Source organism: Colobus angolensis, unplaced genomic scaffold, assembly GCF_000951035.1.
Source record: "Colobus angolensis palliatus isolate OR3802 unplaced genomic scaffold, Cang.pa_1.0 Scaffold28, whole genome shotgun sequence".
In the NCBI taxonomy this organism is placed as follows: Eukaryota; Metazoa; Chordata; class Mammalia; order Primates; family Cercopithecidae; genus Colobus; species Colobus angolensis.
Window position 1 is genome coordinate 5,463,539 of NW_012116043.1, and position 14,303 is coordinate 5,477,841.

Below are 14,303 nucleotides of genomic sequence, written 5' to 3' on the forward strand. Positions count from 1 at the left end.
AAAGAAAGAAAGAAAATGACACTCTGACACTTCTGACACTCAGGCTGAGCCATTGGAAAGTATCTTCTACATTTGCTGTGTGTGTGTTTTTGTGTGTGTGAAAGGAGAGAGAGGAAGAGGAAGAGAGAATTTATGTATGTAGATCTGTCTATGTGTCTATATATTGGAAAAGGTGGTTATAATCATATATGCATCTATTTTGCATTACTGCCTTTAAACCTGTCTTACAGCTGTTTATTTTGGGGGCTACCAGTTCTTAAGGTCACAAAAATCATCAGTTCACTCTCTGCTATATAGACCAGAACTTCCTCGCAGCTCTTCCCAACAATCTCTCATCAAGAGATTATCCCTAAGTCTAGATCCATAAAATCAGGGTGCAAGATCATGTTCATTTCTGATTCTTTGAGCTTCCTTCCCTTTCCAGGTTCATTCTCTTATTTGCCCCACAATGCCTTACCTGAAGTGAGGGTGAAATCGCATTTACAAAAATTATAAGTGAGAAAAGTATGATGGTGAAATAGATCTAACCTCAGTCCATCTGTCTGCTAACCTCCAAGCTGTCCTTGCTCATTACTGGGTATAGGCCAAACTAACTTTGGGAGGAAATTGTTTATAGTTTAACTTTGAAACAAAGACAATAACAGCCCTTTCCCAAAATGAACCCCCTTCCTGCCTGAGGGCTAGACTGCCTTTGCCGGACTAACAAATTAGCTATAAGATTAGAAATTATGGTTTACGAGCCATGCAGCCTCTGGCTGCAAGATTCTGAACCTTCCCAAATTGCTCCTGGGAGTAGCATCACTGTTGCAAAACCTAAAATCAGTGCTTGAGGTATTTTGCAGACCCTGCGCTCTGAGGCACCACCTGATAATCTGGCTCAACCAGTTCTGCCATCCCACCCAGGAACAGAAGATAGTAAGAAAAATTCACTTTGACCCCTATGATTTCATCTCCAACCTAACCACTCAGCATTCCCCACTTCCCAAGCCCCTATCCGCCAAATTAGCCTTAAAAACTCTGATCCCGAATTCTCTGATTTGAATAATGATAAAACTCTGGTCTCTTGTACAGACGGCCCTGCAGGAATTAAACTTTATTGCAATTCCCCTGTCTTTTTTTTTTTTCTTTTAAGAGTTTCACAGGCTGGAGTGCAATGTCACGATCTCAGCTCACTGCAACCTCTACCTCCCAGGTTCAAGCTATTCTCCTGCCTCAGCCTCCCAAGTAGTAGGGATTACAGGCATGCACCACCATGTCCAGCTAATTTTGTATTTTTAGTAGAGATGGGTTTTCGTCATGTTGGCCAGGCTGATCTCAAACTTCTGACCTCAGGTGATCCGCCTGCCTTGGCTTCCCAAAATGCTATGGTTACAGGCATGAACCACCGGGCCCGGCCCCCTGTCTTGATAGATTGGCTTTGTCTAGGCAGTGGACAAGGAGAACTCCACTGGGTGGTTGCAAATTTGGAGGGTCATCCAGGACCACCCTTGTAGGTACTTGCCTGAGGTTCGGTAGCCCTCCACTAGCGACGGGTCTGGAGGCCTGCCCAAGTGGCAATTTAGTTCTTGGACTGGGGGCTAACTGTGGCACCACCTCTACCAGCAGGATGTTGCCAACTCATGGTGCATGGACTCAAATGCAATAAACAGTCCTGGGGAGATGTCCCACACCTGTAGCCCCATCGTGGGTGTCTGATTTGGTGAGTATTCTAGGTGCTGCCAACAACCTCACCCTTCTGACTTGTTGGCCTCTCTGAAGAGGGTGTCTGCTCTAACTGGATCAAGAATAGGGGACTTGTTTGGAGGAACATTCCTGGTTTGTGATATGGTCTGGAATCTCTGTCTGCAAGTCCTTCTGCTTGTTTTTTCACCTGCATGTTTGTGTATGTATAGAAATTGCTGATGGAAGTCCAACAGGCTCTCCTAGTTTGTCTGGTCTGTCACATTTGCTGATTGAAGGAACTGTTAGTGGAAGCGCAACAGGCCTGACTCATGGTGACTTTCCATTCTTCTGGAAGCTACAGGGAAAGGGAACCCAGAAATCTGGTATGCCAGCAAAGAGAGTAAGAATTTCTGGCAAGCCAGGCTTCTGGTCTCTCTGTGTCTCTCTCTTTCTCTCTGTGAATGGTAAACATCATTGTCTGTCTCCTCTGCAAGGGTTTGATTAATTGAAAAAAGGATTTATAACAGGGCACAGTGGCTCACACCTGTAATTCCAGCACTTTGGGAGGTCGAGGTGGGCAGATCACCTGAGGTCGGGAAGTTCAAGACCAGTCTGGTCAACATGGTGAAGCCCCATCTTTACTAAAAATACAAAAATTAGCTGGGCATGGTGGCAGGTGCCTGTAATCCCAGCTAAAATTCTAGCTACTCAGGAGGCTGAGGCAGGAGAATCGTTTGAACCCAGGAAGCAGAGGTTGCAGTGATCTGAGATCATGCCATTGCACTCCAGCCTGGGCGATAAGAGTAAGATTCCATCTCAAAAAAAAAAAGCTCTTCAAGAAAACTGGCCTTATAACTTGTATATGCAGTGTCTGTACAGGGTTCTGACTTGTCGTAAATAAAGAATGTCACTTTCTGACAGGCCCAGAAGCCCAAATTATCTTGGGACCTTGAGAGGAGCAAAATTCTCCCAACTCATACAAGTATATGCAGGCATAGAGAAATCCATGGCTGGGCTAAAGGCTTTAAAAAGTATAAGGTGAGATTCCTTAAGGAATGAAATTTCAGCAAAGCCGATTTTATTTTTATTTATTTATTTATTTATTTATTTTTCAGCCTGGGCCTTCTCCCACCTCAGCCTCCCAAGTAGCTGGGACTACAGGCATGCACCACCACACCTGGCTAATTTTTGTAGAGACGGAGATCTTGCCATGTTGCCCAGGCTGGTCTTGAACTCCTGGGCTCAAGTGATTCTCCCACCTTGGCCTCCCAAAGTGCTGGGATTACAGGTGTGATTGCCTGACCAGCAAAGCCAATTTTAAAGAGCCTGTATGTCTCTTTAAAATAATTATTCTTGCTGTACTTTATACAAATAATCAGGCCAAGTGTAATAAGATTAAGACTTATTTCGCAATTAAATTTGTCCTACTATTATTTGTTTTTAATAAAAATGGGGACTAAAGACAGAAAAATTATGTTTCAAAAAGCTACAGTACCCCCATTGTTAGATTCTAGTCTTATCCACTGTTCTTGAGTTTTTGTTATTTCCTGCAATTTGGACTAAATCCTGAATTCTTTGTGGCTGCAGTGAGCTGTGATCACACCACTGCACTCCAGCCTACATGACAGAGTGAGATCCTGTTTCGAAAAAATTAAACTAAATGTTAAAAATCGTTGTGTGTCACAGAGATAACCAGTTTTTCTTGTTGACTGCATCTTTAACTATGGCTGTCCTGAGGCTAACCTAACTAATGCTCCAAACTAATGTTTTCCACACTAATGCTTTCAAATTTTTCTTCCACTTTTCTGACTTGGACTCAATAAAATTGCTACTACCTTTTTCCTGAGGCCCTGTAAGCTGAAGCTTATTCTTTTAATACAGGTGGCAAAAACATGTCCGATCGCCACTACCTTCCTGCTCTATAACTAAAGGTATTCTGAGTTGCACATCTGGATAAATTGTACCCAACATTAACTTTTGTTTTTCTTATATTTCCATAGAAATGCCTCGTATTAAAAATCTGCTTGTCTTCATCACATATAGAGGCCTAGCCCATGTGCAATGCCACCTCCTGCTATGGGAAACGGCTGTTTAACTGAACTGATTTAGTCCCAGGTCTAGGAAACTGATTAAAAATATACGGGGCAGTGTGTTTAAATTTACTCTTTCCTGGCTGACTATAGATGCATTGCCTATGAGTTAGCCCTGATCCACAAGGGGCAGTACCAAATAAAATAAAGTAAAATAAAATAAAATTCACTCATTCTTGTCTATCCCAATATGTTTGTCCAACAACCTCTGACCCAAATCTCTCTGCCAGTCACCCCATGTCTGACTGATTCTTGGAGCTATTCACCTGGATCCCTCAGAGCTTAAGATCAATTCTACAAAGGCTTCTTCTTCTTTTTTCTTTTTTCTTTTTTTTCATAGACAAAGTCTCACTTTATTGCCTAGGCTAGTCTTGAACTCCTGGGCTCAAGCAATCCTCCTGCCTCGGCCTCCCAAAGTGCTGGGATTACAGGCATGAACCACCACGCCCGGCCTCTACAAGGGCTTCTGAAGCTAGGACTTTCACTCCTTACCCTAGGACTCATTATATATCTTACAGTTCACTGCTCATTTAAACACTACATTAAAACTCTAGGTAAGAATACTAACACCTTACTCCTGCAAGCCTCAAAACCCCAACCAGGCACCATGAGTCCAGGCAAACAGCTGCAAAGCAATTCCACTCTTCTTACCTTGAGGTCAACACCTGCCCTAACTACACCCCTGCCCGCAGAAAGAAGCTAAAGCAGTCTTCGCCCTTTTTCCATCTCACAGCTTGGTTTCAAGAAAAAGGTTGTTACAGGCTGGGCGCAGTGGCTCACGCCTGTAATCCCAGCACTTCAGGAGGTCAAGGCAGGCGGATCACAAGGTCAGGAGATCAAGACCATCCTGGCCAACATGGTGAAAACCTGTCTCTACCAAAAATACAAAAATTAGTTGGGCGTGGTGGCGCATGCCTGTAATCCCAGCTACTCGGGAGGCTGAGGTGGGAGAAATGCTTGAACCAGGGAGTCAAAGGTTGTGGTAACCTGAGATCGCACCACTGCACTCCAGCCTGGCAGCAGAGCGAGACTCCGTCTCAAAAAAAATATTAAAAAAAAAATAAAATAAAACCCAAAGTGAGGGATTGAAACCACCTTTGCAAAAATTATAACTGAGAAAATTTTGATGGTGAAAGAGATCTGACCTAACTGATTCCATCTTCCGTCTAAACTCCAAGCTGTCCTTGTTCATTACAGGGCATAGGCCGAAGTCACTTTGGGAGGAACTTGTTTAACTTTGAAACAAAACACGGTAACAGCCCTTTCCCAAAACAAACTCCCTTCCTGCCGTGGAGCTAGACTGCCTTAGCAGGACTAACACATTGGACAGAAGATTAGAAATTATGGTTTAAGAGTCATGCAGCCTCTGGCTACAAGATTCTGAACCTCCTCAAACTGCTCCTGAGGATAACGTCACTATTGTTAGATGTAAGATCAGTGACTGAGATATTTTGCAGACCCTGTACTCGATGGATCAGCTGGCACCACCCAGACTGATAAACTGGCTCATCTGGTCTTGTGGCCCTCACCCAGGAACTGACTCAGGACAAGAGGACATCTTTGACTCCCTGTGATTTCTTCTCCAATCTGACCAATCAGCACTCCCCACTTTCTGAACCCCTATCGGCCAAGTTATCCTTAAAAACCCAGATCCAGGCCGGGCGCAGTGGTTCATGCCTGTAATCCCAGCACTTTGGGAGGCCGAGGCGGGTGGATCACCTGAGGTCAGAAGTTCGAGACCAGCCTGGCCAACATGGCGAAACTCCATCTCTACATAAACACAAAAATTAGCCAGGTGTGGTGGCGTAAGCCTGTAGTCCAAACTACTTGGGAGGCTAAGGTAGGAGAATCACTTGAACCCGGGAGGCAGAGGTTGCAATGAGCTGAGATCGTGCCACTGCTCTCCAGCTTGGGCGACACAGCAAGGCTCTATCTCAAAAAAAAAAACCCAAGAAAACAAAAAAACAAAAAACAGATCCAGCTGGGCACAGTGGCTCATGTCTATAATTCCAGCACTGTGGGAGGCCAAGACAGGCAGATTGCTTGAGTCCAGGAGTATCAGACCAGCCTGGAAACTGGCAAAATGCTGTCTCTACAGAAATGCAAAAATTAACTAGGCACAGTGGGGTGCACCTGTAGTCCCAGCTACTCAGGAGGCTGAAGTGGGAGGATCACTTGAGCCCAGGAAATCAAGGTTGCAGTGAGCTGTGAACATGCCACTGCACTCTAGCCGGGGAGACAGAAACCTTGTCTCAAATCCTCCCTTCCAGTCCTTGAGTTTTTGAGGAGACTGATTTGAGTCATAATAAAATGTCAGTCTCCCATACAGCTAGCTCTGCGTGAATTAAACTTTCTCTATTGCAATTCCCTTGTCTTCATAAATCAGCTCTAGGTAGTGGGCAAGGAGAAACTACTGGGGTGTTATAGGAGGATCTAAATGGTACCCCACATTCAGGCACAGACACATCGCAAATCCTTCAGATGACATTTGGTTTCATTTTCAAAACACTTTCTTATTACAATCTATCGATCCACCGGCCTTGCTGCTAACTATAGCAGTTGTCTTTGCAGATGGTCTGTCAACCACCTAACCCCTTTCTTTCCCCACTTTCCTTCTGTAATCAGAGATTGAGGTGAGGAATTGGTCATCTGAGAAGTCCTGGACAGGGGTGGTGTTTGGTGGAGCCACCATTGACTAGAAATTAGCCATTTACCAACCAAGGGCTACGGGTTGCCATCTGCACACCCATCTTTTGGTTCAAATTGGCAATTTCTTCAAACTGGAACTGAAATTCTGATGAAATTCTTTGATGATTGAGGCTGGGACTATTCATGTTACTGGCAAACTTCCTGAGAAGGAAATTCCACTTTTTTCCCTCATTATAGTGACACGATGTCTTACTACGGTTGCTTAACTCAAGGTCCTGAGGGATGCGAGTACCTGAAACATACTTCATATGAGCTTGAGCAAAAAATTACAAGTAGAAAGAGGAAGGAACTGGAGAGAGGGCAGCAGTTCTTATGGAAAGAGAGGATTAAGCCAGGCTTGGGCTTATGGACTAGCGTCCGGCCCCTCCCCCAGCTCCTAACCATGAATGAGACTCAAACTCTGAACGCCTGTGCCTCCCAGATTCTCACCTGAGAGAATCCGTTGATCCACATCACTCTTCATTAAAAGGATCATAAAGGCAATAGTCGCGCTGCAGCTGCCTAAAGGGTTTTTTTGTTTTGTTTTTTGTTTTTTTTGAGATGGAGTCTTGGTCTGTCACCCAGGTGGGAGGCCGGTGGCACAATCTTGGCTCACTGCAACCTCTGCCTCCTGGGTTCAAGCAATTCTCCTGCTTCAGCCTCCTGAGTAGCTGGGATTACAGGCGCCCACCACCACACCTGGCTAATATTTGTATTTTTAGTAGAGACGGGGTTTTGCCATGTTGGCCAGGCTGGTCCCGAACTCCTGACCTCAGGCGATCCGCCCACCTCGGCCTCCCAAAGTGATTACAGGCATGAGCCACTGCGCCCGGCCATAAAAGGAATTACAGGCATGAGCCACTGTGCCTGGCCATAAAGGGATTACAGGCATGAGCCACTGTGCCTGGCCATAAAGGATATTTTATTTGTCATTTGTTTTCACACTATTACTGGGAGCCACAGGTGAAGGGACCTCCTCCCTAACAATGGAGGGGCTCACAGTTTCTGCAGCCACTCCAAGCTTGGGCCCAGGGGGTCCTGGGGTGGCTGGGCAGGTGTGAATATCCCTATCTTCTTGCAGGGGCACTGGGTGGCTGTGGGGTGGGGCCTGGTGAACCATGATGGCAGGGGGTGCAGGAGTGGGTCCACAGAACCATAGGAGGCCCCAGAAGGTGCAGGGCACGGCCAGCTCGGCTCCTTGGCCTGGGCATTGCTAAGAAGGCAGAGTCTCGGCCGGGCGCGGTGGCTCAAGCCTGTAATCCCAGCACTTTGGGAGGCCGAGACGGGCGGATCACGAGGTCAGGAGATCGAGACCATCCTGGCTAACACAGTGAAACCCCGTCTCTACTAAAAAATACAAAAAAACTAGCCGGGCGAGGTGGCGGGCGCCTGTAGTCCCAGCTACTCGGGAGGCTGAGGCAGGAGAATGGCGTAAACCCGGAAGGCGGAGCTTGCAGTGAGCTGAGATCCGGCCACTGCACTCCAGCCTGGGCGACAGAGCAAGACTCCGTCTCAAAAAAAAAAAAAAAAAAAAAAAAGGCAGAGTCTCAAGGCCATCTTAGTCTCGGTGGCCACGCCAAGGGCATTTTTTCAGCTGCTGTTGGTGCGAAGGCATGCTGTCTATCAGGTGCTCCTTGAATAATGTTTGAGATCACCCTCTATTTCACGAGCACGTCTGGGCTTTCGATGGAGCCTATCTCAATTCTCTTGCTTCCAAAATTACTGGTGGCTCACATGTGTAATCCCAGCGCTTTGGGATGCTGAGGCAGGAGGATCACTTGAGGCCAGGAATTCGGCACTTTTTTTTCCTTCTTGAGATGCAGTTTTACTGTGACACCCAGGCTGGAGTGCAGTGGCATGATCTCAGCTCACTGCAACCTCCGCCTCCCAGGCTCAAGGGATTCTCTCACTGCAGCATCCCAAGTAGCCGGGACTACAGGTGCACACGACTGTGCCGGGCTAATTTTTGTATTTTTTATAGAAACAGGATTCTGCTTTGCTGCCCAGGCTGGTCTTGAACTCCTGGGCTAAACAGATCTGACTGCCTTGGCCTCCCAAAGTTCTGAGATTACAGGCGTGAGCCACTGAGTCTGGCCCGGAGTTTGAGAGTAACCTGGGCAACAGAACAAGACCCCTTCTCTACCAAAAAACACCTGTGGTTCCAGCTGTTTGGGAGGCTGAGGTGGGAGGACTGCTTGAGCCTGGGAGGTTGAGGCTTCAATGAGCTGTGATCAAGCTACTGCACTTTAGCCTGAGTGACAGAGCCACACCCCGTCTCAAAAATTAAAAATAACTAAATAAATAAATAAATAATCAATCTGCCATGCTACAAAACTGTGGTCTCCAAAGAACAGAGAGGTAATCAATCAACTTTCAGGAAACGATGGGGTTCTCTCTGTCCCAGGCCCATCCATCTGTGGACCTCCAAATGTGTGTTCTGGAACCCTTTGGAAGGCCTTCCTGGAGAATTAAAGTCTCTGTTACTTTTTTTTTTCTGAGATGGAGTCTTTCTCTGCCACCAGACTGGAGTGCAGTGGTGCGATCTCTGCTTACTGTACCTTCCACCTCCCGGGTTCAAACGATTCTCCTGCCTCAGTCTACTGAGTAGCTGGGACTACAGGCATGCACCACCATACCCAGTTAATTTTTGTATTTTTAGTAGAGATGGGGTTTCACCATGTTGGCCAGGATGGTCTCGATCTCTTGACCTCGTGATCCGATCACCTTGGCCTCCCAAAGAGCTGGGATTTACAGGTGTGAGCCATCGCGCCCAGCCTTCTGTTACTTATATATTGCTTAATAAGCTCAGGGCAAAGAAATACTCCTTGGGAGGCTTGGTTGAAGCTCGTACCTGGCTGTGAAGTTCTGTTCACTGTTTCTTGTCTTCTGTGACAAAAGAGACAGGGGTATTTTGCAACCAGTGCTGGATTATCTTTGGGCTCAAATTTAACATTTGGCCACCCTCTGTCTTCAGCGAGAAGGAGTTTGTGTGTGGCATTTCAAACATCAGGCCTGACCTATAGTCCACAATCCCACGGCCCTGTCCCATGAAAGCCAAGCGCTTCTGAGCTCTTAACAAATATTGATACACCCAGAGCTCTGGCCGCACCCAGACCAGGATTTCCATCTATCAGCAGGTGCTAGGAACAGTACAGGATGTTCTCAATGCAACTCCGAAAAGAAGAGAAAGTGAACTGACCAACTGACATCCTCAGGTTGAAAAACAGTTGATTTCTTTTGAAACATGCTAACAAAATACGTCATAGGCTGCGCACAGTGGCTCACGCCTGTAATCCCAGCACTTTGGGAGGCCCAGGTGGGTGGATCACTTAAGGTCAGGAGTGCAAGACCAGCCTGACCAACACGGTGAAACCCCATCCCTACTAAAAAAATACAAAATTAGGCCGGGCGCGGTGGCTCAAGCTTGTAATCCCAGCACTTTGGGAGGCCGAGATGGGCAGATCACGAGGTCAGGAGATCGAGACCATCCTGGCTAACACAGTGAAACCCCGTCTCTACTAAAAAAAATACAAAAAACTAGTCGAGTGAGGTGGGCGGACGCCTGTAGTCCCAGCTACTCGGGAGGCTGAGGCAGGAGAATGGCGGGAACCCGGGAGGCGGAGCTTGCAGTGAGCTGAGATCCGGCCACTGCAGTCCAGTCTGGGTGACAGAGCGGGACTCCGTCTCAAAACAAAACAAAACAAAACAAAACTAGCCAGGTGTGGTGGCACATGCCTATAATCCCAACTACTCAGGAGGCTGAAGCGGTAGAATTGCTTGAACCCAGGAGGCAGAGGTTGCAGTGAGCCGAGATCGTGCCACTGCACTCCAGTCTGGGCAACAAGAGCGAAACTCCATCTCAAAGAAAAATAATAATAATTAAAGTTAAGAAAAAAGATACATGATGCTGGAGTAGGAAAATGATATTGCCTGGTTTAGATTTTGGTAAAGCAACATGAACGCAAAGATGTACATACGGTTGGAGAGAGGCTGTATTCAACATGATCATCGTTTGATCACCATCAATTATTATGATTTTTTTTAATGTTTAATTTCATCTCACTGATTTTGTTGTTGTTGTCATTGTATTTTTTTTTTTAGAGATGGGATCTCACTGTGTTGCCCAGGCTGGTCTTGAACTCCTGGGCTCAAGCAATCCTCCTGCCTTGGCCACTCAAAGTGCTGGGATTACAGGTGTGAGTCACTGCACCTAGCCATCATCGATTATTATAGCTGAGATTTGCACTGTGGTGTCTGTTAGACGCAGCTCTAAGTGTTTTACATAGATGATCTCATTTAATCATTTCAATAACATTATGGGCTAGGTGCTATTTCTGACTTTACAGATAAGGGAATTGAAGCCCAGAAAGTTTGAGTAACTTGTCCAAATTCATACAACTGGTACGTGACGAACCCGGTGAACAAATACAGGCAGTCTGACTCCACAGTCTTTGCTTTTAAAGTTCTGAGAACATATAAAGTGAGAGATACACAACTTGAACTGGAAAAAGTAGGGCAAATACCTTGACCTGCTTGGAGTCAGTATTTCTAGAACTTCCCAGGATGTCCTAGGCTGTAACAGGCTGTTCATTAGGCCCTAAGGCCCCTCCCAAGCCGAGGCAGTGATCATATACTTAAGCTGCCTGGCACGATGCCTAGCACTTAGTGGATGCCCTGCAAATGCTGTTTCCCTTCTCAGATCTCACAGCAGGTTGACCCTTTTCTTCCTTGTTCAAGGTTCTTACCTTTCTAAAGAAGGTACCACTTCGTAAGGAGGCAGGTCAAAGATGGTCATTGTGGCTGGTTGCAGTGGCTCATGCCTGTAATCCCAGCACTCTGGGAGGCCGAGGTGGGTGGATCACCTGAGGTCAGGAGTTCAAGACCAGACAGCCTGGCCAACATGGTGAAACCCTGTCTCTACTAAAAATACAAAAATTAGCCTGGTGAGTGGCGTGGGCCTGTAATCCCAGCCGCTCGGGAGGCTGAGGCAAGAGACTCACTTGAACCCAGGAGGTGGAGGTTGCAGTGAGCCAAGATGTGTCACTGCACTCCAGCCTGGGCAACAAGAGCAAAATTCTGAAGAAAAAGAGAGAGAGCGAGAGAGAGAGAGAGAGAACATTTTTACAGTAAAACAAACAAACAAACAAACAAACAAAAACAAGAAACAACCTAAATGTCCATTAGTAGGGGAATAGATACAGTCTCTCAATGGAATACACTATAGCAGTGAAGAAAAATGAACCATGGTTACTTGTATCAACAGGACTAAAACTTGAGCATAACATCTAGAGCAAAAAGCAAGTTTCCAGAAGATATATACAATCTGGTAACATATCTGTAAATACTTAAAACATGTGAAACAAAGCCATACATTGTTTTTGGAAACATGGATGTGTAATAACACATACAAATAATGGGTGAGAAGAATGTTCACTAACTTCAAAATAGAAATTACTTCTGCAGAGGAATACCAGGGAGTGAAGTGGAATGGAGGGAGGCTTCAGATGTATCTATAACACTTTCACTTTGTTTTTTGTTTGTTTGTTTGTTTTGAGACAGAGTCTCGCTCTGTCACTGAGGCTGGAGTGCAGTGGCAAGATCACAGCTCACTGCAGCCTCAACTTCCCAGGCTCAGGCTACCCTCCCACCTCAGCTTCCCGAGTAGCTGGGACTACAGGTGCACATCACCAAGCCTGGCTAATTTTGTATATCTTTAGTAGAGAAGGGGTTTTGCCATGTTGCCCACGCTGGTCTGGAACTCCTGGGCTCAAGCGAACCACAAAGGCGGGCAGGTCACTTGTAAGTGAGCCACTGCACACAGCGTTGCTTAGTTTTAAAAGAAGGTTCTGCAAATGTCCTTCAATGGGTGAATAGTTAAACAAACTAGTAGGTTCATACCATGGGATCCTACTTAGCAATAAAAAAGAAATAAATTATTGATACAGGCAACAACTTGGATGGAATTTTTTTTTTTTTTTTTTTTGAGATGGAGTCTCGCTCTTGTCGTCCAGGCTAGAGTGCAATGGTGCAATCTTGGCTCACTACAAACTCTGCCTCCTGGGCTCAAGTGATTCTCCTGCCTCAGCCTCCTGAGCAGTTGGGATTACAGGCATCCATCACTATTTTTTTGTATTTTTAGTAGAGATGGGGTTTCACCACGTTGGCCATGCTGGTTGCGAACTCCTGACCTTGGGTGATCTGTCTGCCTCAGCCTCCCAAAGTGCTGGGATAACAGCACCATGCCCGGACATACTTGGATGGATCTTAAAGCATTAAATTACGCTGAGTGGATGCCAGGTGTGGTGGCTCACGCCTGCAATACCAGCATTTCGGAAGGCCGAGGCAGGCGGATCACCAGAGGTCAGGAGTTTGAGACCAGCCTGTCTAACATAGTGAAACCCTGTCTCTATTAAAAATACCAAAAAAATTAGCTGGGTGGGGTAGCAGGTGCCTGCAATCCCAGCCACTCGGGAGGCTGAGGTAGGAGAATCGCTTGAACCTGGGAGGCAGAGGTTGCAGTGAGCTGAGATTGCACCATTGCACTCTAGCCTGGGCGACAGAGTGAGATCTTGTCTCAAAAATAAATAAATAAATAAATATCATGCTGAGTGGGGAAAAAAACAGGCTTTTGTTTTCTTGGGTTTTGTTTTTTGAGACAAGGTCTCACTCTGTTGCCCAGGCTGGAGTGCAGTGGCACCATCATGGCTTTTTTGTAGAAACGGGATTTCGCTATATTGCCCAGGCTGGATAAAAGGCCAATTTCAAGAAGTTACATACTATATAATTTTACTTACATAATATTCTTAAAAAGATAAAATTACAGAGATGAAGAAGAACCCCAGCATCTCAGAATGTGACTATATTTGGAGGCAGGGACTTCAAAGGGGAACTGAGTTAAATTGAGGTCATTAGGGTGGGCCCTAATCCAGAATGGCTGATGTCCTTATGAGAAGAGAGGGTCAGGACACAGACACACCCAGAGGGATGACCAAGTGAGGACTCAGGGAGAAGACGGCCATCTACAAGCCAAGGAGAGAGGCCTCAGAAGAAACCATGCTGCCAACAACTTATTGCAGACTTGGAGCCTTCAGAACTGTGGGAAAGTCCATTTTTGTGGATTAAGCCCCTAGGTCTGTAGAACTGAGCTATGGCCTGGGCAGGCTCTTACAGCATCTGACCATCTTTCTTTAATGCCTCAGCCAGAGGTTTCAGAGCTCAGCTGGAACACCCTATGTGTTTATTTAAAAACCACTTATCGCCTGTAAATTTGAATAGAATTTTACAGAAAGCCTGCTGTGCTGCACAGCAGAGAAATTCAACTTCAGAAAAAGTAGAAGAACATTAAGGACAGATTGACTTTTTTCATAGGCAAACATTGCCCAACTGCTGCTTCTCTTTCCATCGACCTTTTGTTTAATGATGAAAACAAATCACAAAATCCATTAAAAAAACACACATTTTTGGCCAGGCGAGATGGTTCATGCTCGTAATCCCAGCACTTTGGGAGGCCAAGGCAGAAGGATCCCTTGAGCTCAGGAATTTGAGACCAGCGTGAGCAATACAGTGAGATCTTGTCTCTTCTGAAAATAAAACAACATTAGGTGGGCACGGTGGTGCACAGCTGTGGTCTCAACTACATGAGGGGTTGAGATGGGAGGATCGTTTGAGCTGATGGTGGGGAGGGAGGCCAAGGCTGCAGTTAGCTATGATTGCACTCTAGCCTGGGTGACAGAGTGAGACCCCGTCTCAATGAAATGAAATAATTAAAAAATTTAAAAAGTGAGGAGATAAAAAAAAAAAAATCACACTGGTCTCTAGGGTCATAGAGGCTGAACACTGATATTTCAGTCGAGATTTCAGCCA

The 14,303-nt window shown here is 45.9% G+C and overlaps 2 protein-coding genes across 2 annotated transcripts in view; both read left to right on the forward strand.

Annotated features, from left to right (window-relative positions):
• Positions 1 to 7,188, forward strand: part of LOC105516389 (zinc finger protein ENSP00000375192-like) — a gene marked incomplete at both ends in the record, with an annotated part of 8,780 nt that extends 1,592 nt beyond the window's left edge. Inside the window, 2 exon segments of the mRNA XM_011948588.1 lie at positions 2,857 to 2,880; positions 7,057 to 7,188. Coding sequence (XP_011803978.1) covers positions 2,857 to 2,880; positions 7,057 to 7,188 — 156 coding nt within the window.
• HCAR1 (hydroxycarboxylic acid receptor 1) overlaps positions 1 to 14,303 on the forward strand; it is a 119,135-nt gene that overhangs the window by 20,172 nt on the left and 84,660 nt on the right. Inside the window, exons 2-3 of the mRNA XM_011948481.1 lie at positions 1,603 to 1,699; positions 5,210 to 5,592. The gene's annotated coding sequence lies outside the window, so the exon portion shown is untranslated. The remainder of the gene's footprint in view (positions 1 to 1,602; positions 1,700 to 5,209; positions 5,593 to 14,303) is intronic.